This window comes from Hemitrygon akajei, unplaced genomic scaffold (assembly GCF_048418815.1).
Source record: "Hemitrygon akajei unplaced genomic scaffold, sHemAka1.3 Scf000033, whole genome shotgun sequence".
Lineage (NCBI taxonomy): Eukaryota > Metazoa > Chordata > Chondrichthyes > Myliobatiformes > Dasyatidae > Hemitrygon > Hemitrygon akajei.
The window spans coordinates 5,274,811-5,302,514 of record NW_027331919.1 but is presented as its reverse complement, the minus strand read 5'-3'; the positions used below and the strand labels follow the sequence as shown (position 1 = coordinate 5,302,514).

At 49.0% G+C, this 27,704-nt stretch overlaps 1 protein-coding gene across 4 annotated transcripts in view; it reads right to left on the bottom strand.

Moving 5' to 3' along the window:
- The window catches only part of LOC140719863 (C-type lectin domain family 4 member A-like), a 31,500-nt gene extending 16,911 nt beyond the window's left edge, over positions 1-14,589 (bottom strand). Inside the window, exons 1-4 of one of the 4 annotated variants that reach the window (XM_073034788.1) lie at positions 14,418-14,589; positions 13,040-13,127; positions 4,930-5,036; positions 4,109-4,177 (exon numbers count right to left, since the gene is read on the bottom strand). In XM_073034788.1, the coding sequence (XP_072890889.1) occupies positions 4,109-4,177; positions 4,930-4,990 (130 nt within the window). In that variant the 5' untranslated portion in view covers positions 4,991-5,036; positions 13,040-13,127; positions 14,418-14,589. Of the gene's footprint in view, positions 1-4,108; positions 4,178-4,929; positions 5,131-6,030; positions 6,101-11,135; positions 11,329-13,039; positions 13,128-14,417 lie in introns of those variants that run through there. The other 3 variants (XM_073034790.1, XM_073034789.1, XM_073034787.1) reach the window with 3 other exon arrangements.
- Positions 14,590-27,704: the final 13,115 nt, after the last annotated feature.

Below are 27,704 nucleotides of genomic sequence, written 5' to 3'. Positions count from 1 at the left end.
CCCAGAAATTGAGGTCAAGGTTGGATATGGCGGTGAAGATTGCATCTTCATCAATCAAGGCTCTGAATACAGGAGTCCAGAGGTGGCTTTGCAGTTGTACAAGATGTAGGGAAGGCCACCCTTGGAGAACAGTGTTTGTCCACGTACGTTCGGAGAAATGCCATTGAGCAGCAAAGTTTGCAGAGGGAGCTTTACGGGGATATTGCCGAGACTCGAGGGATCAAGTTATAGAGATAATTCGGACAGGTTAGGATTTTATTCCTTGGAGTTCATGAGTGACGAACAGAGGTTTATAAAACCACATGGGGCACAAACAAGGTGAATGCGCAGAGTCGTTTTCTATAGACTTGGAGAATCGAGGATTCGAGCGCACAGTTTGTATATAACAATGGATTCCAACAACTTTCCAAACTCTGCTGTCAGGCTAACAGGTCTATAGTTTCCTTTCTGCTGCGTACACCCTACCTAAATAGCGGAGCAACATTAGCAATTTTCCAGTCATCCGGTACAATGCCAGAATCTATCGATTCCTGGAAGATCATTGTCTCCGCAATCACTCCAGCTACTTCCTCCAGAACCCGAGGCTGCATTCCGTCGGGTCCGGGAGATTTATCCACCCTCAGACCATTAAGCTTCCTGAGCATCTTCTCAATCGTAACTTTCACTGCAGAGACTTCATTTCCCTGACACTCTTGAATGTCTGGTATACTGCAGACCTTCCACTGTGAAGTCCAGTGCAAAGGATACATTCAGTTCCTGTGTCTTCTCTGGGTCTCTCATTACAATGTCCCCAGCGACGTTTTCCATTTGTCAAATATCTACCCTTGACTCTCTTTTACCCTTCATATACATAAAAAAATCACTTACTAGACGATAGACAACAGGTGCAGGAGAAGGCCATTCTGCCCTTCGAGCCGGCAGCGCCCATTCAATCTGAGCATGGCGGATCATCCACAATCTGTATCCCGTTCTTGCCTTCTCCCCATATCCCTTGATCCGCTATCTTTAAGAGCTCTATCTAACTGTTTCTTGAAAGCATCCCGAGAACTGATCTGCACTGCCTCCTGAGGCAGAGCATTCCACAGATCCACAATTCGCTGGGTGAAAAAAAAATCCTCTAAATGGCCTCTCCCTTATTCTTCAACGGTGGCTTCTAGTTCTCTACTTCCCCAACTTCGGGAACATGTTTACTGCCTTTAGCGTGTACAATCTCTTCACACCCTTATATGGTTCAATCAGATCCCCTCTCATCTTTCCAAATCCTGGTGTATACAAGTCCAGTCGCTCCAATCTTTCAACGTATGACAGTGTCGCCAACCCGGGAATTAACCTCGTGAACCTACACTGCACTACCTCAATAGCAAGAACGGCCTACATCAAAATTGGAGACCAAAACTGCACACAGTACTCCGAGTGGTGTCACCTGGGCCCTGTTCAACGGCTGAACGACCTCTTTGCTCATACTCTATACTCAACACTGCTTGTTATAAAGGACAACATGCCATTAGCTTTCTATAACATGCCATTATGTTAGTATCTTCATTGATATTCGCCGCCAGCTTCCTTTCATAATTCATTTTTTCTCCTTCCTAGTGACCTTCTTTGTTTCCTCCTGCAAGTTTCTAAAAGCTTCCCAATCCTCATATAATACGCGTGATGCAGCCTAATACAGGCAGGAATGCTATGTACCTGCTTAAATCCCTGTCAGTAAGCATGGCCACGAACAATGACACTGGACCCCGACATCACTATGATAATCAACACTGTTTTGGTTCTTGTCGTTAATAGTGCGCCATCTCTTACCATTTGACTTACCGAAGTTCAACTTCTGAGTTTGTCCGGGTTAAGCTCATCCTGCCATTTCTCCAACCCATATCAGAAACTGATCCACATCCTACTGAAATCTTTGCAGATCTTCTACACGGTCCACAACACCACTGAACTTCATGTATCATGTGTAGAACTACAAAGCCCCCATCTACGTTTTCAACCATATCACTTATTTTCATCAGAAACAGGACAAGTCCCAGTAACTTCCAGAGATACATATCACTTCGCTGGAATATAAGGCGGTGCATCAGTCACAGGATGCAGAATAAAATGTCACAGTTACAGAGAAAGTGCATGCAGGCAGACAGTAAGGTGAAAGAGCCACGAGGTGTCGATTGTGAGGATCAGCGTCCCTAATATCCTAATATGGGACTGTTCGATAGTCTGATAACAGTTGGATAGAAACCCTCCTTGAGCCTAGTTACAGCTATAGAAGACCGTGGTCAGATCCCACTTGGAGCAGTGTGTTCAGTTGTGCTCACCGCACTACGGGAAGGATGTGGACACTGTAGCGAGAGTACAGAGGAGATTTACAAGGTAGTTGCCCGGATTGGATGGCGTACATTATGAGAATAGGTTGAGTGATCGGTCGGCACAACATTGTGGGCCGAAGCGCCTGTAATGTGCTATAAATTTCTATGTTCTATGTTCTAGTGAGACTTGCTTTCGTATCTTCTTTCCCATGGGGTGGGTGCAGAAGACAGCATGACCGGGTAGTGGGGTTGGTTCATTGATGATGATGACAGCAGGAGGTGTGGACAGAGTTCCTGGAGGGGGAGGCAGGTTGCCGAGATGTGCTCAGCTGTGTCCACAGTGTTCTGCAGTCTCTGGTTGCCGAGATGTGCTCAGCTGTGTCCACAGTGTTCTGCAGTTTCTATATGAGGATTGAGGAACCAGGCCGGTTCATGAGAGCAGGGTGGTAGACCTGATGTGTAGGGAACTCAATAAGGCGTTTATTGTTTCCAGCTGTAAGCTAATCTGTAGAACGGTGTGGGGACCAGGGAGAGTTTACTGACTGATTTCTGCAGATTGGTAGGCATAATGTAAGCTGAATTTGACAAGTCCCTTCACAAGGTCGCAGATAGTTGATCGCTCTGGAAGATGGAAGAGAGGGAGGTAGGGAGAGAAGGAACGGAGCAGTGACAGAGGGAGGAGAAGGGAGGATAGAGATAGTGGAAAATAGAAGAGGCAGGGAGAGTCTAGATGGTGTGAGACCCGGGGTGAGTTGTCGGTCTGATTTTACCGGAGATGACATGTCAAGCACGGGTAGCGTATGTATCGTATTTAACACGGATATGAACAAGTGCTTAGATGGTTGTCTGCTCTGGATGATGATGTGGAACCCAGGAGATATTTCTGACTTATTTGATTGCGGAGGACCGATCAAATGGTGATGGTAGATTTAATGTACCCAGATTTTAACAATGTCCCAGATGGTATACCGCGCTGGAAGATGGGCGCTGTGCAGGCACGATTGACCGACTGATACACAATTGGAGCGGTGTGAGGAGGGAAGGTTTAAGGTTGCAGTTCCTTTCTCAGACTGGGAATCCGTCACTAGCAGAAGCAAATGCAGTTTAAGTCGGATAAGTGCGAATTATTGTATTTCAGACAGACAGCCCAGGGTCGGACTTCCACAGCGTTCCGGAGGAACACTGAGGAGTGTTAGAGAACAGAAGGTCCCGCGGTACAGGAGCACGGTTCCCTGAATGTGAAGTCACAGGTAGACAGGACGGTGAAGAATGAGTCTGAACGCAGGCGTTCATCAGACTGTCACTGAGTACAGGAGTCGGGCGAACATGATGCAGTTGTACATGACGTCGATACACGTGGAGTACGGTGTTCAGTGATGGTCGTCCTGCTCCCGGACAGATGCCATCGAACTGGAAATGAGTACACGGGGAGATTTACGACGACGTTGCCGGGACTCCAGGGACTGAGTTAGGGAAAGAGGTTGGGTTGATTGCGACTTTATTCCTTGTAGCGCAGGGATGACCTTTCAGGGGTATATAAAGCCACGAGGAGAACAGACAGATTGAACGGGTGCAATTATTTCCCCTGGACTTGGACAATCGAGGACCAGAGCGCGCAGGTATAAGGAGAGAGGGGAAAAAGATTCAACTGGTGATCCGATTGACAACCGTTTGGTAGCCAGATGGTGGTCAGTCTGTGGAACGAGCTGCCAGGGAATTGGTGGAGAAGAATGCCTCACACAATAGGGCCTTTGGGAGTATGACATGTGAGCCATCCATAATGACGTCGTTGTTGCATCACTGACCTGTTTGTATATTGATGAGGGGTTCGACTTTCCGAATGTTCAGCTTTGTGTTGGTGGAGGTCTGATGGTCTGCGAGAGAGAGATAGACAAGGAAGAGTGAGAGCGCAGCAGAGATTCGGGGACAGTGAGGTGCAGAGTAGAGTAACTGACCTGTTTCTGTATAGAAAAGGCGTTCGCTTTCCGAATGTTCATCTCGGTATAGAAGGAGTAGAGAGAGGCTCGGACATAGTTAGCGAGCGGGCTGAATGTGTAAGCGAGATGGAGGCAGGAAAGGAGGGAAAGAGGAAGGGAAAGAGAGAGAGTGGGAGAGAAGCAATAGAGGGAATAGCGTGAGAGACATGGCGGGGTAGAGTGGGCAGGGAGGAGTCTATGGTTTAGTAGAGAGAGAGAGGAGGGGGTGTTAGAGGGGAGCGAGAGAAAGAGAACAACATTGGGAGAAGGGAGACAGAGAAAAGAGAGAAGTTGATGGTGGAAAAGGGTCAGAGTGAGGACAAGAGAGCGGAGAAGAGAGGGAAAGAAGAATGAGCGTGAGAGGGAAAGGGAGAGAAAAGGTGGGAAGAGATGTATTGTGCAGAGTGAGAGAAGGGAGAGGAGAGCGAAGGGGCGAGATGGGGTTAAATATATTTTACTGGGCTCCCGGCGCACCGTCCCATCACACACTCCTGGGGTCCGACACAGAGTGATACTCCCTCCACACCGTCCCATCACACACTCCCGGGGTCAGGCACAGAGTGAATCTCCCTTCCACACCGTCCCATCACACACTCCAGGGGTCAGACACAGAGTGAATCTCCCTCCCTCTGTCTCTCTGCCCCACTCACCTCGGGAAGGAGACCGTGTTTTTGTGAACTGCACATTCATGTAAGTCGCACTGTCGTCCATCCTGTCGAGGATTCTCTGCGTCTCTTAGCTCAGGAAGGAGAAGTAACTGTTGTCAAAGGAAACCCGTGTTTACAGGGAGTTTGTCCGGCAGCAACAAAAAACAGATGATGTGCAGATAAAGGGAGAGGCCGAGAGCAGGGGAGGAGTAGGCGCCGTGGAGAGGGATTGAGAGTGTGCGAGAGGGTGGCCCACGGAGATATGAGTGGCTATGGGAAGAGTAGTGAGAATGGGGAGAAAGAGGGGGGGGGGGAGATGGGGGAGTAATCGAGTGTTGGCGGTACTGTGGAGTGAGTGGGTGGAGGGGGAGAGGAAAGTGAAGGGAGAGGCGGAAGTGAAGGGAAGATGAGGGATGAACGGAGGAAGAGGAAGATGGGTAGAGAAATCGAGGGAGAGGAGTTGGGAGAGAGAGGGAAAAATGGGGACGTGTAAACGGGAGGAAGAGAGCGAGGGATGGAATGAGAGGAACGGAGAGGAGGATAGGAAGGAGAGAGTGTTTGGTAGAGAGTAGAAAGAGGAGTGCAGAAAAGGGAGGGATGAGGGAGAAGGATTGTAGACGATGAGGGAGGGAGTAGTCGAATGGGGAGAGAGACGATAGGAATGGACGGTGGGAGGTAGAGAAGGAGGGCGGGTGGAAGGAAAGTCGATGTGATTTGTTTCACTCATACAGAGCCTCTATTCTTCAGGAGATTTACATCTCCCGGTTGTTTCATGGTTTGCGCAAAGGACACTCCCACTGCTCCTGCTCATCGTCGGTACTTCAGACGTCTGTCTGTGAGAAACCACAGCCCCAGGACAAACACCCATGCCCCACCGAGGTGATTGAGATCCCCCTCCTTCCGAGTAACGTGAACAGCTCCCCTGGACACTCGTGTCCCCCACGGGGTGTCCTCGTCTTTCTCTTCCAGTGGGGCACTCTATCTTCCCTTCTTTATCACATGACAAACTCTCTCTCTCTCTCGCCCCTTTCCCTCCACCATTCCTCTCTTCCCTTCTCTCCCACATTCCTCCCCTCTCACCACTTCCCCATTATCTCAACTCACTCTCCCATTTGTCTGCCGCGCTCTCTTTCTCCTCTGCATGATAATGTGGCCGATTGGTCCCGCAAATTTGCTGATGATACAAAGTTTGGAGATGTAATTGACACTGAGGAAGGTTTTCAAAGCTTGCAGAGGGATTTGGACCATCTGGAAAAATGGGCTGAAAAATGGCAAATGGAGTTTAATGCGGACATGTGTGAGGTATTGCACTTCGGAAGGACAAACCAAGGTAGAACATGCAAGGCAAATGGTAGCACACTAAGGAGAGCAGTACAACAGAGGGAACTGGGAGTACAGATACATAATTCCCAAAAAGTGGCTTCACAAGTAGATAGGGTCGTAAAGAGAGCTTTTGGTACATTGGCCTTTATAAATCAAAGTATTGAGTATAAGAGTTGGAATGTTATGGTGAGGTTGTATAAAGAATTGGTGAGACCGCATTTGGAGTATTGTGTGCAGTTTTGGTCAGCGAATTACAGGAAGGGTATTAATAAGTTTGAAAAAGTGCAGAGAAGATTTAAAAGGATGTTGCCAGACCTTGCGAAACAGAGTTACAGAGAAAGGTTGAACAGGTTTGGGCTTTATTCCCTGCAGCGAAGAAGAATGAACGGAGATTTGATAGAGGTATATACAATAATGTACAATAGGTGTTTCCACTGAGGCCCAGGGGAGAAAAAACGAACAGAGTACATGGGTTGAAGGGGGAAAAGTTTAAAGGGAATATTGGGGGGGGGGGGGGGGGCTTAGGGTGAATGGTGGGAGTATGGAATGAGCAGCCAGATGAAGTGGTAAATGCGGGCTCAGTTTTAACATTTAAGAAAAAAGACTGGGACTGGTACATGGATGAAGGATATGGTCCAGGTTTCGGTCAGTGGGACTCTGCAGAAAAATGGTTCGGCACAGCCAAGAAGGCCAAAAGGCCTGTTTCTGTGCTGTAATGTTTTATGGATCTATGGCTCTAAATAAATAGACGGTTTGCCCTAGCTGATCGGCCAGTGAGTCAGCAGGCCAGTGAAGCAGTGGAGCTTTGAGGCTCTGACCCAAGTCGTTTTCGCGGGAAGGATTGAAGACGAGCTTGCTCCTAGTTAGGCTTTACAATGCTTTCTGAGACGGTGATGTGCCTCTCACATGAGATGTGTCATTATTGGACGGATTTCTCTCTCCCGCAGTCACATCTGCCAGAAGTGCTTGCGGCTGGCCGATTTGGAAGACAGTGTAAGGAATCTGGAGCAACAGCTGCATAACCTTCGACTCATGAGGGAGTATTAGGTAGTCATAGATGAGAGCTACAGGGAGGTAGGGACCGGAAACAGGTCGTTGGGTGACAGTCAGAGGAGAGAGAGCGAAGGTGAGTAGACAGATTTTGTGGATGTGAGAAGGAAACCCGCATGGTTTGTTGCCTCCCGGGTGCCAGGATCCGGGATGTCTCTGACCAGGTGCCAAGACATCCTGGTACAAGAGGGAAAGCAACCAGAAGTCGTGATACATGTTGGTACCAACGACATAGGCAGGAAGAGGGATCAGGTCCTGAAGTTTGAGTTTCGGGAACTAGGCAGAAGGCTGAAGAACAGGACCTCAAGGGTGGCGTTCTCAGGATTGCTGCCAGTGCTACGTGATAGTGATAGTCAAAATTGGAGGAGATGGCAGTTGAATGCGTGGCTGAGGATTTGGTGCAGCGGGCAGGGTTTTAGATTTTTGGATCACTGTGATCTCCTCTGGGGAAGGTGGGAACTGTACAGATTGGATGGATTTCACCTGAACTCGAGGGGGTGCAATATCCTTGCAGGTAGGTTTGCTAGCATGGTCCGGGAGGGTTTAAACTAATTTGCAATGGGAATGGGACCCGGAGAGATAGAGCAGTGGACGAAGTTCATGGAGTAAAGCCAGATCTAACATATAGAGAGGCTTTGAGGAAAGAGAAGCAGAATAAAGGGTGTAAAGGTAGCAAGGTAGAAGGGCTAAAGTGCGTGTACTTCAATGCAGGATTCATCAGGAACAAAGAGGAACTGAGAGCTTGGATACATACATGGAATTATGATGAAGTGGCCATGACAGAGACTTGGCTGGCACCAGGGATTCTCAATATTCCTGGATTTCAGTGCTTAAAAGGTATGTGGGGGCAAGGGTAGGATGGTGGCATTACTGGTCATGGATACTATTACAACTGCAAAGTGGGTGGGGAGTGTCGTAGGATTCTCCTTTGAGTCAGTATGGGTGGAAGTCAAGAACAGGAAAGGCGTAGTTACTCTACTGGGGGTATTGGCCCCCTACTTGCAGTAGAGATGCCGAGGAGCAGATTGGGAGGCAGATTTTGGAAAGGTGTAAAAATAACAGGGTTGTTATCACAGGTGACTTTAACTTCCCTGATATTGATTGGCACCTGATTAGTTCCAATGGATTAGGCGGGGCATAGTTTGTTACGTGTGTCCAGGACATATACCTGTCCTCGGCCCGAAACGTCGACAGTGCTTCTCCTTATAGATGCTGCCTGGCCTGCTGTGTTCCACCAGCATTGTGTGTGTGTTGTCGAATGTCCAGCATCTGCAGATTTCCTCGTGTTTCTTGTCACAGTACGTTGACAGGTCGAGTAGGGGGGAATGCCGTACTAAATCTAGTATTAGGTAACGAATCGGGTCAAGTCGCAGATCTCTTAGAGTGTGAGCTTCTGGGGGACAGTGACCACCGCTCCCTGGCATTTAGTATTATCATGCAAAAGGATTGAATCGGATAGGACAGGAAGTTTTTAATTAGGGAAGGGCAAATTATGAGGCTATAAGGCTAGAACTTTCGGGAGTGAATCGGAATGATGTTTTTGCAGGGAAATATACTATGCACATGTGGTCGATGTGAACAGAGCTCTTGCACGATATTAGGTATAAATTCGTCCCGGTGAGGAAGATAAAGAATGGCACGGTGAAGGAACAATGGGTGAGAAGTGAGGCGAAAAATCTAGTCAGGTGGAAGAAGAGAGCATACATGAGGTTTAGGAAGCAAGAAGCAAATGGGTCTACAGAGGAATATAGATTAGCAAGAAAGGAGCTTAAGAAAGGGCTGAGAAGAGCAAGAAGGGGAATGAGATGGCCTTGGCGGGTAGGACAAAGAAAAATCCCAGGGCATTCTTCAATTATATGAAGAACTAAAGGATGACAGGAGTGAGTGTAGGTTCGATTAGAGATAAGGGTGGGAAGGTGTGCCTGGACTCTGTGGAATTCAGCGAGGTCCTTCATGAATACTGTTCTACGGTATTCAGCAATCAGAGGGAAATTGATGACGCTGAGGACAATACGAGTGAGGTAGATGTTCCAGAACATGTTCATATTAAGGGAGAGGAGGTTCTGGAGTTGTTAAAATGCATTAGGACGGATAATTCCCCAGGGCCTGACGGAATATTTCCCAGGCTGCTCCACGAGGCGAAGAAAGAGATTGCTGAACCTCTGGCTAGGATCTTTATGTCCTTGTTGTCAACGGGAAAGGTACCGGAGGATTGGAGGGAGGCGAATGTTGTCCACTTGTTCAAAACAGTTAGTAGGGATAGTCTTGATATTTATAGACCAGACGACACACACATAAAGCCGGTGGAACACAGCAGGCCAGGCAGCATCTAAAGGAGAAACATCGACAGTGCTTCTCCTTATAGATACTACCTGACCTGCTGTGTTCCACCAGCATTTTGTCTGTGTTGTTTGATTTTCCAGCATCTGCAAATTTCCTCGTGTTTGCTCTTTAAATTATGTCTGTCGTCTGTGGTGGGAATGTTGTTGGAAAAGATTCTTAGATATAGGATCTATGGTCATTTAGAGAATCATGGTCTGATCAGGGACAGTCAGCATGGCTTTGTGAAGGGCAGATCGTGTCTAACCAACCTGATAGAGTTCATTGAGAAGACGGCCAGGCATATGGATGAGGTTAGTGCAGTGGATGTGATCTACATGGGTTAAGTAAGGCATTTGACAAGGTTCCACACAGTAGGCCTATTCAGAAAGTCAGAAGGCATGGGATCCAGGGAAGCTGACCAGCTAATTTCAGAATTGTAAGGGGTGCAGAAAGCAGAGAGTCGTGGTCGGGGGAGTACATTCGGAATGGAGGGTTGTGACTAGTGGTGTCCCACAAGGATCATATCTGGGACCTCTATTATTCGTGATTTTTACTAACGACCTGCATGTGGGGGTAGATGAGTGGGTTGGCAAGTCTGCAGACGACACAAAGATTGGTGGTGTCGTGGATAGTGTTGAGGATTGTCGAAGATTGCAGAGAGACATTGATAGGATGCAGAAGTGGGCTGAGAAGTGGGAGATGGAGTTCAACCCCGAGAAGAGTGGGGTGGTACACTTTAGAAGGACAAAATAAATCGCGAGATAACGATGCAGCTTCATAAAGCTCTGGCCAGACCACACTTGGAGTACTGTGTCCAGTTCTGGTCGCCTCATTATAGGAAGGATGTGGAGACATCGGAAAGGGTACAGAGGAGATTTACCAGGATGCTGCCTGGTTTAGAGAGAATGCATTATGATCAGAGATTAAGTTAGATAGGGTAATATGCTTTGGAGAGACGGAGGATTTGAGGAGGCATGATAGAGGTATACAATATATTAAGAGGAATAGATAGAGTGAACAGCCAGCGCCTCTCCCCTAGGGCATCACAGATCAATACAAGAGGACATGGCCCTAAGTTAAGGGGTGGAAAGTTCAAGGGGTCTGTTAGAAGAGGGTTTTTTACTCAGAGAGTTGTTGGTGGTTGGAATGCACTGCCTGATTCAGTGGTGTTGGCAGATCCACTAAAGAGATTTAAGAGACAAAAATACAGAGGATACAAAAATATGGAGGAATTTAAGGTGGGGGTTATACGGGAGGCAGGGTTTAAGTGTCGGCAAACATTGTGGGCCGAAGGGTCTGTACTGTGCTGTACTATTCTATGCTCTGTTTTCTATGATATTCATACTGATGTCATTGGTACCTACACGGACCAGGCCTTCCGGCTGCTCACACTCCCTCTTATGAATCATAGGGGAGGAATAGTGTTCTGAGGGATGAGGAAGGAAGGGGAGATGACCTGAAAGCCACAGAGCGGGCGTTCTGATTGCAGCCTTTGAGCAAAACGTGTGAGTTACCATTTTCCTGCTCCGTATCTCAGATTGGAGTCTGCTTCGACACCGAAATCCACTGACACATAACTAGAAGGCAGAGACAGAGCGAGGCATCCTCCATACTATCCCATCACACATTCCTGGAAACATGCATTGAGAAACGCTCCCTCCTCAACGATCCATCAAACAATCCCGGGATCTTACTAAGAGGCTGGCTCCATCCACAACGTCCTGTCACACAATCCAGGGGTCAGATAACAGTGAAGCTACTGAAATATTAACCCATCACACTCCCGGGGTCAGATAACAGTGAAGCTACTGAAATATAATCCCATCACACTCCCGGTGTCAGATAACAGTGAAGGTACAGAAATATTATCCCATCACACTCCCGGTGTGAAGTACCCCCCGCACCGTCGCAGCACACCCTGCCGGAGTCAGAAAAAGTGCGCAACCCTCTCCCCCCTCCGTTCTCCCCACTCACCAATACCCAGCATTATGGCGTTCCCGTAGCCTTGAATTGTGTGTGCTTCTCTCGGAGATGGTATGTGTGTGTGCCTCTCCGAAATCTTATGTGTGTGTGTGTGTGTGTGTGTGTGTGTGTGTGTGTGTGTGTGTGTGTGTGTGTGTGTGTGTGTGTGTGTGTGTATGTGTGTGTGTGTGTGTGTGTGTGTGTGTGTGTGTGTGTGTGTGTGTGTGTGTGTGTGTGTGTGACCAGATCGTTTGCTGCTAGAAGTGGAAGAAAGGGGAGGAGAGACGAGGCCACGCAAAGGGTGTTAAGAATGCAGAAACAGGTGCAAGTGGTGTGGAACCACACGACCGGCCTGTGCATACAGAGCTGTGCAGAGACTCAGATCCCTGTGATAGATGTCCAGTGGAAGGGTCGAGGTGCAATACGAGACATGCTCTCTCCCTCATACTCCCTGCAATACAGGCAATATCCTTGTAGATCTCCTCTGCAACCTTTCTGTGGCTTCCCCATTGTTCCTGCAGTGAGGTGACCAGAACTGAGCACAGTACGCCAAGTGGGGTCAGACCAGGGTCCGGTAGAGCCGCAAAATTTCCTCTCGGCTCCGAAACTCAATCCTCCGGTTCATGAAACCTGGTACTTAACCACAGTGTCAAAATGCGCAGCAGCATTGAGTGTCCTATGGACTCAGACCCCAAGATCCCTCTGATCCTCCACACCGTCAACCTTTAACAATAATACTGTATTCTGTCATTGAATTTGACTGATCAAATTAAACCACCTCACACTTATCTGGGTTGAACTCCATCCGTCAATTCCCATTAAGAGAGAAAGAGCCGGGGAGGGAAATCTGAAGGGTAAAAATAGAGTGTGGAGAAAGAGGAAGTGGTGGGAGAGAGAGAGGTGGGAGCATAGAGAGTATGTGTGTGGGCGAGAGAGAGAGAGAGAGAGAGAGAGAGAGAGAGAGAGAGAGAGAGAGAGAGAGAGAGAGAGAGAGAGAGAGAGAGAGAAAGTACGGGTAGAGAGAGTGTGTGTCACATCACATATTCCCGGGTCAGACACAGAGTGGAGCACCATCCACACCGTCCAATCACAAACTCCCGGGGTCTGACACAGCGTGAATCTCCCTCCACACCGTCACATCACACACTCCCGAAGCCAGACTCAGGGTGAATCTCCCTCCACACCGACCCATCACACACTCCAGGGGTCAGACAGAGAGAGAATCTCCCTCCACACCGTCCAATCACAAACTCAAGGGGTCAGACACAGACCCCTTGATGTTCCCTCCACAACACCCCATCACACAGTTCCTGCGTCAGATAACCAGCGATGCTATCTGAATATTATCCCATCGCAATCCCGGGATCAAAGATGTAAAGTACCTCACCTAACACAGCAGCACATTCTATTGAAAAAGTTGCGCAACCCTCTCCCCCCGTCCGTTCTCCCCACTCACCAATACTCTGCCTTTCGGCGTTCCCGTAGTCTTGAATTGTGTTTGTCTCTCCGAGATGGTGTTTGTGTGTGTGAGACCGGATGGTGTGCTGTGGAAAGAGGAAGTAGTGGGAGGAGAGAATATGCGAGAGCAAGGGTGTTAAGATTGCAGGTACTGAAGCAGGAGGTGTGGAACCACACGACCGGCCTCTGCATGCAGAGCTGAGAACAGGCTCAGATCATGTTGAAAGATATTCAGTGGAAAGGCGAGGTGTTATACTAGACGTCAGATATCCCCCAACTCCCGACAGAGAGTGAAGAGAGTAGGTGGGTGGGGGGGGGGCGTAGGTGTCACAGTGCTTCACGTACGGGATATGACAGGGGTTAGAGAGGTGTGTGACATAGAGGCGTCCAGCAAAAGAGAAGACAGTCGGGGTACAAAGGGAGAGAGGGAGGGTGTACGGGAGACAGAGAGTTGGAAGTAGCGAAGGTATGTTTGGGTGTAGGCGTAGAGTGAAAGAGAGAGGGACAGAGAAAGAGAGAGAAAACAATAACCCCTGGACTGTCCGAACAAACACGACCGGGGTCAGACACAGTGTGAATATCCCTCCACACCGTCCCATCACACACTCCCGGGGTCAAACACAGAGTGAATCTCCCTCCACACCGTCCCATCACACACTCCCGGGGTCAGACACAGAGTGAATCTCCCTCCACACCATCCGATCACACAATCCCGGGGTCAGACACAGAGTGAATCTCCCTCCACACCGTCCCATCACACCCTCCACACCGTCCGATCACACACTCCCGGGGTCAGACACAGAGTGAATCTCCCCCCACACCGTCCCATCACACACTCCCGGGGTCAGACACAGAGTGAATCTCCCCCTACACCGTCCCATCACACACTCCCGGGGTCAGACTCAGAGTGAATCTCCCTCCACACAATCCCATCACACCCTCCTGGGATCAGACACAGAATGAATCTCCGTGAACACCGTCACATCGCACACTCCCGGGGTCAGACACAGAGTGAATCTCCGTCCACACCGTCCCATCACACACTCCCGGGATCAGACACACTAGGTGTGATGTCCACCACACCGTCCCAATACCCATACTCCAGATCAGAGACTAACTCTCTCTCTCTCTCTCTCTCTCTCTCTCTCTCTCTCTCTCTCTCTCTCTCTCTCTCTCTCTCTCTCTCTCTCTCTCTCTCTCTCCTCTCTCGTTCTCTCTCTCTCTCTCTCTCTCTCTCTCTCCTCTCTCTCTCTCTCTCTCTCTCTCTCTCTCTCTCTCTCTCTCTCTCTCTCTCTCTCCCCCCCTCTCGTTTTTTTCTCGTTGCTTCTATCTCTTTTTTTCCTTGCTATTATGTGCTGGAGAATCGGGAATATTACCTCTCTTTTGCTGCCAGTCAATATTTGGCAGAATAATTTGCCTTCAGGAATAGTAAAGATTTTGTTGCGTGTGTAAGTATTATTTAGACAGTTGATCTGGCAGACAGCCAGAAGGGAATTCGCGATTATCCTGGATTCAAGTGTCGAATGCAACTGAAAATTTTTAGTCGATACTGGCATCGGGTCCTCTTCAACTCTTGATATTGTTCCCAGAGTGTCTACTAGTCTCGTTCTGAAATAATCAGAGTGGCGAAACTCTATGAAGAAGAAAAGTGAAGTTTACAAACTTTTCAGAGAGCTGGTTAATTTCAGAGATCTAGTAGATTAACAGGATGGAGATTTAGAGGGAAATTAGAATAGCCGGAAGGGCCATGCGAAGGCCTTTGGGGGCAAAACCCCAAGGCATTCCAAGGCATTCATATGAAGAGCAGATGGATACGACCTGAAAGAATAGGATGTATCAACTTAGACTGTGGAGAAATGTGTATGGAACCGCAGGTAATAGCAGAGGTAATTAATGTATACTTTGCTTTAGTATTCACCACCGAAAAGGATACTGGTCACACTAGTAATGACTTGCTGCAGACTGAGAAGCTTGAGCATGTAGATATTAAGAAAGCGGATGTGTTTGGGCTATTGGAAATCAGCAAGTTTGTTAAGTCGTCGGGACCGGATAAGATGTACCCCAGGCTACAATGGAAGGCGAGAAAGGAGATTACTGAGCCTCTGGCGATGATATTTGCATCATCAATGGAGACGAGGGAGGATCCGGAGGATTGAGGAGTTGCGAATCTTGATCCTTTTTTCAAGAAAGGGAGTGGAGATAGCCCAGGAAATTATAGAGCAGCGAATCTTACCTCAGAAGTTGGTAAGTTGATGGAGAAGATCCTGATAGGCAAGATTTATGAACATTTAGAGGAGTATGATATGGTTAGGAATAGTCAGCAGCATGGCTTTGTCAAGTCAGGTCGGGCCTTACGAGACTGACAGAGTTTTCTGAGGATGTGACTAAACATATTGATGAAGGAAGAGCAGTACATGTTGTGTATATGGATTTCAACAAGGCATTTGATAAGGATTTTATCCCAGGGAAGGTTTTTTGAGAAAATAAGGAGCTACTGACTTGAGAAGGGGCAGTGTTGGATCTCCTGTAAGGGAATGAGTTAGGTCAGGTGACAGAGGTATGATTTGGGGAGCACTTCGGGTCCAGTGATAGCAATACAATTAGTTTCAATATAATTATGAAGAAGGATAGGACTGGACCCAGCGTTGAGATTTTTCATTGGAGAAAGGCGAACTTTGAGAAGATGCGAAAGGTTTTAGGAGTGAATTGGGACAATTTATTTTATGGGAAGGATGTAATATAACTGGAGGTCATTCACAGGTGAAAATCTGAGGGTACAGAAACTTTATGTTCCTGTTAGGTTGAAATGGAAATGTTAAAAGTTTGAGAGAGCCATGGTTTTCAAGAGATATTGGACATTTGGTTCTGAAAAAGAGAAAGATGTACAATAAATATAGGCAGCATGGAGTAAATGAGCTGCTCGAGGAATATAAAGAATGTAAAAGGAATCTTAAGAACGAGATTAGAAAAGCTTAAAGAATTTAAAGAGCAAACACCAGGAAATCTGCAGATGCTGGAAATTCAAACAACACACACACAAATGCTGGTGGAACACAGCAGGCCAGGCAGCATTTATAAGGAGAAGCGATGTCGACGTTTCGGGCCGAGACCCTTCGTCAGGATTGACTGCGAGGTTGCTTTGGCAAGAAAGCTGAAAATAAATCCGAAGTGTATCTACAGTTATAATAATAGCAAAGGATAATGAGGGATAAAATTGGGCCCTTAGAGAATAAGAGTGGACAGCTGTGTGTGGAGCCGAAAGAGATGGGGGAGATTTACCGTGGCATGAACAGAGGAGTTTTCAGCGGTAAGTGTTTTACACAGAGAGTGGTGAGTGTGTGGAATGGGATGCCGACGACGGTGGTGAAGGCGGAATCGGTAGGGTCTTTTTATGAGACTTCTGGAAATGTACATGGTGCTCAGAAAAATAGAGGGCTATGTGTAATCTGATGTAATTTCTAAAGTAGGTACATGTTCCAGCAACTCTGATGGGTGTGAGGAGAAGTGGGAATGTTCGGGGTGGGTGGAGGTGTTTTTTTGATGATGCTGGCTGCTTTACAGAATCAGCAGTGTGTGTAGAACGAGTTCATGGAGCGGAAGCTGGTTTCGGAACTGGGCTGAGCTCTCTCCACAACGCACTGTTTATATTTTTACTGAGGAACCAGGACGTTTCATGAGGGCAGGGTAGTAGACATGGTGAATAGGAAAGACAAGTTTGCTGATGATCCGAAGGTTGGAGGGGTTGTGGACAGTGTGGGAGGCTGTCAGTGGTTACCGCGGGATATTGATAGGATGCAAAACTGTGCTGAGAAGTGGCAGATGGATTTGAACCCTGATCAGTGTTCAGTGGTTCATTTTGGTAAGTCTGATATGATAGCAGTAAAGAGTATTAATGGTAAGACTGCTGGAATTATAGAGGATCAGAGGAATCTTGGGGTCCGAGTCCTAACGACGCTCAAAGCAGATGCACTGTTTGACTTTGTGGTTACGAAGGCGTACGGTGTATTGGCCTTCATCTACCGTGAAATTGAATTCAGGAACTGGGAGGTAGTGTCGCAGCTTCTTCCTATAAGCCTTATATTCTTCTAGATCTCTAACATTTCCTAGCTGCCTGAAACTTTTTGGAGCTTTTCTTTTCTTCTTGACTAGATTTATTACAGCCTTTGTAATCCACGTTTCCTATACACTACCATAGCATCCTCGTCTAATTGGAACGGACCTAAGCAGAAATCCACAAAAAATATCCCCTGAAAAATTTCCACATATCTTGCATTTCTCTGAGAACACCTGTTTCCAATTTCAGCACTGAGAGGCTCATCATACCACTGATGAATTTCGCTCCGAGACTGAACCCGGGTGTATTTGATGTGACGGTGTGATGGGAGGGTTTGGAGCGAGCTTCTCTCTGTGTCTGACACCGGGAGTGTGTGATGGGACGGTGTGGAGGGAGATTCACTCTATCACCGACTCTCGGAGTGTTGAAGGTGTGGAGGGAGCTTCGCAGAGCGTCTGATTCCAGAATGAAATGGGATGGAGTTGAAGGAGCTACAGTCTGGTGTGTATGTATCTTCTGTGTGACTCACACATACCTCTTCCTCTTTTGAATTTATTTCAAGACGCTTTGAAACTGAGTGAGAACAATGCTGCTTCGCCTCATCGTCTGCTCTGGAAAATAGGAACAATGAAAGTGAATCTCTCCGCACAGAGTCCATTACATCCGCCGGTAGTCAGACAGAGAAAAGGGAATCGTTCACATCGGCCTGTCACACATTCACGGCTTCGGTTGTAAAGTGTATGTCTCTTCGAGCCGTGATATTACACAGACTCGCCAGGTTAGAGACAGAGTGAAGCTCATCCTGCACGTTCCCATCGAAGAATGCAGATGTCAGACATACAGAGAAATTCCCAAACCACTTTCCCAGAACACATTCCAAGGATCAGAAACAGAGTGGAGCTACCAAGACACAGTCCCACCTCATAAAACAGCGTTCGAAAAAGAGTAAGGCTGCTTCCACACCGTCTCATCACACACTCCCGGGGTCAGACACAGAGTGGATCTCCCTCCACACCGTCCAATCTCACACTCCCGGGGTCAGACACAGACTGAATCTCCCTCCACACCGTCCAATCTCACACTCCCGGTGTCAGACACAGACTGAATCTCCTTCGACTCCGTCCCATTACACACAAGCGGGGTCAGACACAGACTGAATCTCCCTCCACTCCGGCCCATTACTCACTCCCGGGGTCAGACATAGGTTGAATCTCCCTCCACTGCGTCCCATTACACATTCCCGGGGTCAGACACAGAATGAATCTCCCTACACTCCGTCCCATTAGATACTCACGGGATCAGACACAGATCGAATCTCCCTCCAATCAGTCCATTACACACTCCCGCGAACAGACACAGATTGCATCTCCCTCCACTCCGTACCATTACACACTCCCGGGGTAAGACACAGATTGAATCTCCCTCCACTCCGTCCCATTACACAATACCGGGGTCAGAAAAAGATTGAATCTCCCTACACTCCGTCCCATTACCCACTCACGGGGTCAGACACAGATTGAATCTCGCTCCACTCCGTCCCACTACACTCTCCCGGGATGAGACACAGAGTTAATCTGCCTGTACAACGTAGCATCACAAAATCCCGGGGTCAGACACAGAGTTAATCTCCCTCCACACCGTCCCATCACTCACTCCCGGGGTCAGACACAGAGTTAATCTTCCTCCACAGCGTCCCATAACACACTCCAATGGTCAGACACAGAGTGATTCTCCCTCCACTGCGTCCCATTACACAATCCCGGGGGTCAGACAGAGATTGAATCTCCCACCTCTCCGTCCCATCACACACTTTGGGGGTCAGACACAGACACAATCTCCCCTCACACCGTTCAAACACACAGTCCCGGTGTCATACACAGAGTGACTCTCCCTCCCCACTCTTCCATCCCAAACTCTCGGGATTAGACATAGAGTAAAACTTCCTACACACCGTCAAATCACTCACTCCCGGGTTCAGAAACAGAGTAAATCTCCCTGCACACAGTCCCATTACACACTCCCGGGGTCAGACACAGAGTGAATCTACCTGCACAACGTACCATCACAAAATCCCGGGATCAAACATCGGGTGAATCTGCTTCCGCACTCTCACATCACAATATCCCGGGGGTCAGACACAGAGTGAAATTCCCTCAGTCCGCCCCATCACACAATTCTAGGGTCATACTCGTGCTGATGCTCCCTTCACAGCATCCACTCACACCCTACTGTGATCAGACTCGGAGTGATGTTCCCTCAACACCGTTCCATCACGCTCTTGCGGGGTCAGACACGGAGTGAAGCTCTCCTGCGCTCGGTCTCAGCACCCTCTCCCCTGGTCAGACACAGAGTAAATCTCCCTCCACATCGTACCATTACTCACTTCTGTGGTCAGACACAGAGTGAATCTCCCTCCAGACCGTCCCATCACACAGTCCCGGCGTCAGACACAGAGTGCATCTCCCTCCACACCATCCCATCACACACTCCCGGGGTCAGACACAGACTCAATCTCCCTTTACACCGTCCAAACACACACTCCCGGGGTCAGACACAGATTGAATCTCCCTCCACACCGTCCCATCACACACTCTGGGGGTCAGACACAGACACCACCTCCATTCACACCGTCCAAACACACACACCCGGGGTCAGAAATAGAGTGACACTCCCTCCCCACTCTGTCATCACAAACTCTCGGGATTAGACATAGAGTGAAACTCCCTACACACCGTCATATCAAATGCACCCGGGTTCAGACTCGGAGTGAAATTGCCTCCACACCGTCCCATCACATCAATACTGGTTTAAACACAGAGTGAATCTCCCTCCACACCGTCCCATCACACACTCCCGGGGTCAGACACAGAGTGAATCTCCCTCCACACCGTCCCATCGCACACTCCCCGGGTCAGACACAGATTGAATCTCCCTCCAATCCGTCCCATTACACACTCCCGGGGTCAGACACAGATTGAATCTTCCTCCACTCCGTCCCTTTACACACACCCGGGATCAGACATAGACTGAATCTCCCTACACTCCGTCCCATTTCACACTCCCGGGGTCAGACACAGATTGAATCTCCCTCCACTCCGTCCCATTATGCACTCCCGGGATCAGACACATTGAATCTCCCTCCACTCCGTCCCATTACACACTCCCGGTGTCAGACATAGAGTGAATCTGCCTGCACAACGTACCATCACAAAATCCCGGGGTCAGACACAGAGTGAATGTCCCTCTACACCTTCCTATCACATGCTCCCGGTGTCAGACTCGGAGTGAAATTCCCTCAGTCCGTCCCATCACACAATTCTCGGGTTATAATCGTACTGAAGCTCCCTTCACAGCATCCACTCACACCCTACTGTTATCAGACTCGGAGTGAAGTTCCCTCCACACCGTTCCATCACGCTCTTGCTGGGTCAGACACGGAGCGAAGCTCCCCTGCGCTCGCTCTCAGCATCCTCTCCCCTGGTCAGACACAGCGTGTATCTTCTCCAGACCGTCCCATCACACACTCCTGGGGTCAGACACAGACACAACCTCCCGTCACACCGTCGAAACACACACTCCCGGGGTCAGAAAGAGAGTGACTCTCCCTCCCCACTTTGTCATCACAAACTCTCGGGATTACACATAGAGTGAAACTCCCTACAAACCGTCATATCAAATGCACCCGGGTTCAGACTCGGAGTGAATTTGCCTCCACACCGTCCCATCACATCATTCCTGTTTCAAACACAGAGTGAATCTCCCTCCACACCGTCCCCTCGCACTCTCCCGGGGTTAAACTCAGAGTGAATCTCACCGCACACCGTCTCATCACAAACTCTCTGGCTTAAACACAGAGTGAATTTCCATTCACTCTGTCCCATCACACCCCCCCGGGGTCAAACATCGGGTAAATCTCCTTCCGCACAGTCCCATCACTCACTCCTGGGGTCAGACATAGAGTGAATCTCCATCCACACCGTCCCATCACACACTCCCGGGTTCAGACACAGATGAATCTCCCTCCACAACGTACCATCACAAAATCCCCGGGTCAGACACAGATGAATCTCCCTCCACACCGTCCCATCACACACTCTCGGTGTCAGACACAGAATGCATCTCCCTCCACTCCGTCCCATCACACACTCCGGTGTTCAGACGCAGACTTAATCTCCCTTCACACCGTCCAAACACACACTCCAGGTGTCAGACTCAGACTGAATCTCCCTCCACACCGTGCCATCATACAATCTGGGGGTCAGACACAGACTCTATCTCCCTTCACACCGTCCAACCACAGACTCCCGTGGTCAGACACACAGTGAATCTCCCTCTCCACTGTCCCATCACCAACTCTCGGGATGAGACAGAGAGTGAAAGTCCTTACACACCGTCTCATCACACTCTCCCGGGGTTAAACACAGGGTGAATCTCCTTCCAGACCGTCCCATCAGACTGTCCCTGGGTTAAACACAGAGTGAAGCTCCCTCCACACTGTCCCATCACACAGTCCCGGGGTCAGACAGAGTGTGAATCTCCGTCTACACCTTCCCATCACATGCTCCCGGTGTCAGACTCAGAGTGAAATTCCCTCAGACCACCCCATCACACAATCCTGTGATCAGACTCGGAGTGAAGTTCCCTCCGCACCGTTCCATCACTCTCTTCCGGAGTCAGACACGGAGTGAAGCTCTCCTGCGCTCTGTCTCAGCACACTCTCCCCTGGTCAGACACAGATTGAAGCTCCCGTACGCACCGCCCCATCACACACTCCCGTGTAAGACACTGCGAAAGTTTGCCGTCTCGCTCTCTGATAACACAGTACCGGATTCAGAAACAGTGCGAATCTATCTCATCACTCCCTCTATCCTCTCTCACCGATCACCATTTTTTCAGCGATCCTAAACAGTGCGAACAGTTTTCCAACATTGTATTTGTCTCAGAGAAAATTTGTGAGTGAGACCAGGGGTAGAACTGTGGAGGGAGGGGGAGCGAATAGCGGGCAGTGGACAGATGGTGAGTTTGCAGTCACTGGGAGTAAGTGGTGTGAAACCACACGACCGGCCTCTACACACAGAGACATATAGAAGGTCAGAACCGAGAAATCGATATCCGCTGCAAGTGAGCAGATGTAACACCTACTTTGTGGAGGGAGCTTACCATGTGTTTGATCCCGGTAATGTGCGATGGGACGGTGTGGAGGGAGATACACTCTGTGTCTGATCCCGGTAATGTACGATGGGACGGTGTGGAGGGAGATTCACTCTGTGACTGACCCCGGGAGTGTGTGATGGGACAGAGTGGAGGGAGATTCTCTCTATGTCTGACACAGGGAATGTGTGATGGGACGGTGTGGAGGGAGATTCACTCTGTGTCTGACTCCGGGAGTGTGTGAACAGACAGTGTGGAGAGAGCTTCACTTTGTGTCTGATCCCGGTAGACTGTGATGGTAGTGTGTGGAGACAGCTTCTCTCTTGTCTGACACAGGGAGTGTGTGATGGTACGGTGTGGAGGGAGATTCACTCTGTGTCTGACCCCGGGAGTGTGTGATGGGACGGTGTGGAGGGAGATTCACTCTGTGTCTGATCCCGGTAATGTACGATGGGACGGTGTGGAGGGAGATTCACTCTGTGACTGACCCCGGGATTGTGTGATGGGACAGAGTGGAGGGAGATTCTCTCTGTGTCTGACACAGGGAATGTGTGATGGGACGGTGTGGAGGGAGATTCACTCTGTGTCTGACCCCGAATTATGAAATGTGATGGAGTGGAGGGAGCAGTCTGTTATCTTCTGTGTGGCTCACACATCCCTCTTCTCTTTTGAATTTATTTCAAGACTCTTTCAAACAGAAGTAGAACAATGCTGCTTCGCCCTATCGTCTGCTCTGGAAAATAGTCCAAGGAACAGAGTTTCTCTCTCCACAGCGTCCATTTCATCCCCCGGCAGTCTTAGAGTGAAAAGGGAATCGTTCCCACCAGCCCATCACACATTCACGAATTCGGTTGGAAAGTGAAGATCACTCCGAACCGTCCGATTTCACAGACACGGCGGGTGAGAGACAGAGTGAAGCTCCTCCTGCTCTGTCCCATCAAATAATCCTGTTGACAGGCATACTGAGAAGTTCCCAAAACACTTTTTCCAAAAGACATTCCCGGGATCAGACACAGAGTCAAGATCCGAAAACAGATTAACAGCTCATACAAAGAGCATTAGAAAACAAGTGAAGTTGCTTCCACACCATCCCATCTCACACAAACACAGAGCGAAACTCCCTCCATACAGTCGAATCGCACACACCCGGGGTTAGACACAGAGTGAATCTCTCTCTGCCCCGTCCCATCACACTCTCCCGGGGTCAGACACAAATTTAATCTGACGCCACACAATCCAATAACACAATAACAGATTCAGAAACAGATCGAAACTCCCTCCACACTCCCTCTCTGCCTTTCACCAGTCACCAGCACTTCAGCGCTCCTGGAGTCTCCGACATTGTGTCTGTCTCAGAGATTATAAGTGTGTGTGAGACCAGAGGTAGAACAGAGGAGGGAGGGTGGGGGAGAGGGGGCAGTGGACAGGTGGAGAGTTTGCAGTCTCTGGGAGAAAGGGGTGTGAAACCACACGACCGGCCTGTACACAAAGAGACGTAGAGAAGCTGAGAACCGAGAGATCGATATCCGGTGGAAGTGAACAGATGTCACACCAACGGTGTGCAAGATGCTTGACACTGTGTCTGACCCCGGCAGTGTGTATAGGCAGGTGTGGAGGGAGCTTCACCATGTGTTTCACCCCGGGAGTGCGTAACAGGACGGTGTGGAGGGAGATTCACTCTGTTTCTAACCCCGGGAGTGTGTGATGGGACGGTTTGGAGGGTGATGCACTCTGTGTCTGACCCTGGGAGTGTGTGATTGGACGATATAGAACATAGAGCAGAAAACAGTACATCACAGTAGTGGCTCTTCGGTCCACAATGTTCTGACGTCCCTTATACACTGCCACTCATATAACCAACCAGCGTAAGTTCCTCCATATACCTGTCCAGTGGTCTCCTAAATTTCACTAGTGTATCTGCGTCCACCACTGACTCAGGCAGTGCATTCCACGCATCTACAACGCACTGAGTAAAAAGCCTTCCTCTGATAGATCCTGTCTCTAAGAATATTTTCCAACAGTTTTCCCACCACAGACGTAAGGTTCACTGGTCTATAAGTATCCGGACTATCTCTGCTTAGCTATTTGAAGAAGTGTTACTCAATTCGCCTCCCTATAATCCTATGGTATCATTCCTATGGACAACGAGGACATAAAGATCGTAGCAAGAGGCTCAGCTATCTCTTCCCTCGCCTCGTGGAGTGGCCTTGGAAAGATTCCGTCAGGCCCCTGGGTCTAATCCGTCCTAATGTATTTTAATAACACCAGCAGCTCCTGCCCCTCAATATCATCATGCTCCAGAACATAATCTCACTCATATTGTCCTCACCCGAATAACGCTCCCTCTCATTTGTGTACAGAAGATAAGTATTCAATGAGAACCTCGCTCAATTGCACAGCCTCCAGGCACATTCTACCTTCACTCCTGTCATCCTTTTGTTCTTCACATGATTGAAGAATGTCTTGGGATTTTCCTTTACCCTACTCTCCAAGACCTTCTCATGCCCCCTTCTTGCTCTCCTCAGCCCCTTCTTAAGCTTCTTTCTTGTTATATTTTTACTGAGGAACCAGGACGTTTCATGAGGGCAGGGTAGTAGACATGGTGAATAGGAAAGACAAGTTTGCTGATGATCCGAAGGTTGGAGGGGTTGTGGACAGTGTGGGAGGCTGTCAGTGGTTACCGCGGGATATTGATAGGATGCAAAACTGTGCTGAGAAGTGGCAGATGGATTTGAACCCTGATCAGTGTTCAGTGGTTCATTTTGGTAAGTCTGATATGATAGCAGTAAAGAGTATTAATGGTAAGACTGCTGGAATTATAGAGGATCAGAGGAATCTTGGGGTCCGAGTCCTAACGACGCTCAAAGCAGATGCACTGTTTGACTTTGTGGTTACGAAGGCGTACGGTGTATTGGCCTTCATCTACCGTGAAATTGAATTCAGGAACTGGGAGGTAGTGTCGCAGCTTCTTCCTATAAGCCTTATATTCTTCTAGATCTCTAACATTTCCTAGCTGCCTGAAACTTTTTGGAGCTTTTCTTTTCTTCTTGACTAGATTTATTACAGCCTTTGTAATCCACGTTTCCTATACACTACCATAGCATCCTCGTCTAATTGGAACGGACCTAAGCAGAAATCCACAAAAAATATCCCCTGAAAAATTTCCACATATCTTGCATTTCTCTGAGAACACCTGTTTCCAATTTCAGCACTGAGAGGCTCATCATACCACTGATGAATTTCGCTCCGAGACTGAACCCGGGTGTATTTGATGTGACGGTGTGATGGGAGGGTTTGGAGCGAGCTTCTCTCTGTGTCTGACACCGGGAGTGTGTGATGGGACGGTGTGGAGGGAGATTCACTCTATCACCGACTCTCGGAGTGTTGAAGGTGTGGAGGGAGCTTCGCAGAGCGTCTGATTCCAGAATGAAATGGGATGGAGTTGAAGGAGCTACAGTCTGGTGTGTATGTATCTTCTGTGTGACTCACACATACCTCTTCCTCTTTTGAATTTATTTCAAGACGCTTTGAAACTGAGTGAGAACAATGCTGCTTCGCCTCATCGTCTGCTCTGGAAAATAGGAACAATGAAAGTGAATCTCTCCGCACAGAGTCCATTACATCCGCCGGTAGTCAGACAGAGAAAAGGGAATCGTTCACATCGGCCTGTCACACATTCACGGCTTCGGTTGTAAAGTGTATGTCTCTTCGAGCCGTGATATTACACAGACTCGCCAGGTTAGAGACAGAGTGAAGCTCATCCTGCACGTTCCCATCGAAGAATGCAGATGTCAGACATACAGAGAAATTCCCAAACCACTTTCCCAGAACACATTCCAAGGATCAGAAACAGAGTGGAGCTACCAAGACACAGTCCCACCTCATAAAACAGCGTTCGAAAAAGAGTAAGGCTGCTTCCACACCGTCTCATCACACACTCCCGGGGTCAGACACAGAGTGGATCTCCCTCCACACCGTCCAATCTCACACTCCCGGGGTCAGACACAGACTGAATCTCCCTCCACACCGTCCAATCTCACACTCCCGGTGTCAGACACAGACTGAATCTCCTTCGACTCCGTCCCATTACACACAAGCGGGGTCAGACACAGACTGAATCTCCCTCCACTCCGGCCCATTACTCACTCCCGGGGTCAGACATAGGTTGAATCTCCCTCCACTGCGTCCCATTACACATTCCCGGGGTCAGACACAGAATGAATCTCCCTACACTCCGTCCCATTAGATACTCACGGGATCAGACACAGATCGAATCTCCCTCCAATCAGTCCATTACACACTCCCGCGAACAGACACAGATTGCATCTCCCTCCACTCCGTACCATTACACACTCCCGGGGTAAGACACAGATTGAATCTCCCTCCACTCCGTCCCATTACACAATACCGGGGTCAGAAAAAGATTGAATCTCCCTACACTCCGTCCCATTACCCACTCACGGGGTCAGACACAGATTGAATCTCGCTCCACTCCGTCCCACTACACTCTCCCGGGATGAGACACAGAGTTAATCTGCCTGTACAACGTAGCATCACAAAATCCCGGGGTCAGACACAGAGTTAATCTCCCTCCACACCGTCCCATCACTCACTCCCGGGGTCAGACACAGAGTTAATCTTCCTCCACAGCGTCCCATAACACACTCCAATGGTCAGACACAGAGTGATTCTCCCTCCACTGCGTCCCATTACACAATCCCGGGGGTCAGACAGAGATTGAATCTCCCACCTCTCCGTCCCATCACACACTTTGGGGGTCAGACACAGACACAATCTCCCCTCACACCGTTCAAACACACAGTCCCGGTGTCATACACAGAGTGACTCTCCCTCCCCACTCTTCCATCCCAAACTCTCGGGATTAGACATAGAGTAAAACTTCCTACACACCGTCAAATCACTCACTCCCGGGTTCAGAAACAGAGTAAATCTCCCTGCACACAGTCCCATTACACACTCCCGGGGTCAGACACAGAGTGAATCTACCTGCACAACGTACCATCACAAAATCCCGGGATCAAACATCGGGTGAATCTGCTTCCGCACTCTCACATCACAATATCCCGGGGGTCAGACACAGAGTGAAATTCCCTCAGTCCGCCCCATCACACAATTCTATGGTCATACTCGTGCTGATGCTCCCTTCACAGCATCCACTCACACCCTACTGTGATCAGACTCGGAGTGATGTTCCCTCAACACCGTTCCATCACGCTCTTGCGGGGTCAGACACGGAGTGAAGCTCTCCTGCGCTCGGTCTCAGCACCCTCTCCCCTGGTCAGACACAGAGTAAATCTCCCTCCACATCGTACCATTACTCACTTCTGTGGTCAGACACAGAGTGAATCTCCCTCCAGACCGTCCCATCACACAGTCCCGGCGTCAGACACAGAGTGCATCTCCCTCCACACCATCCCATCACACACTCCCGGGGTCA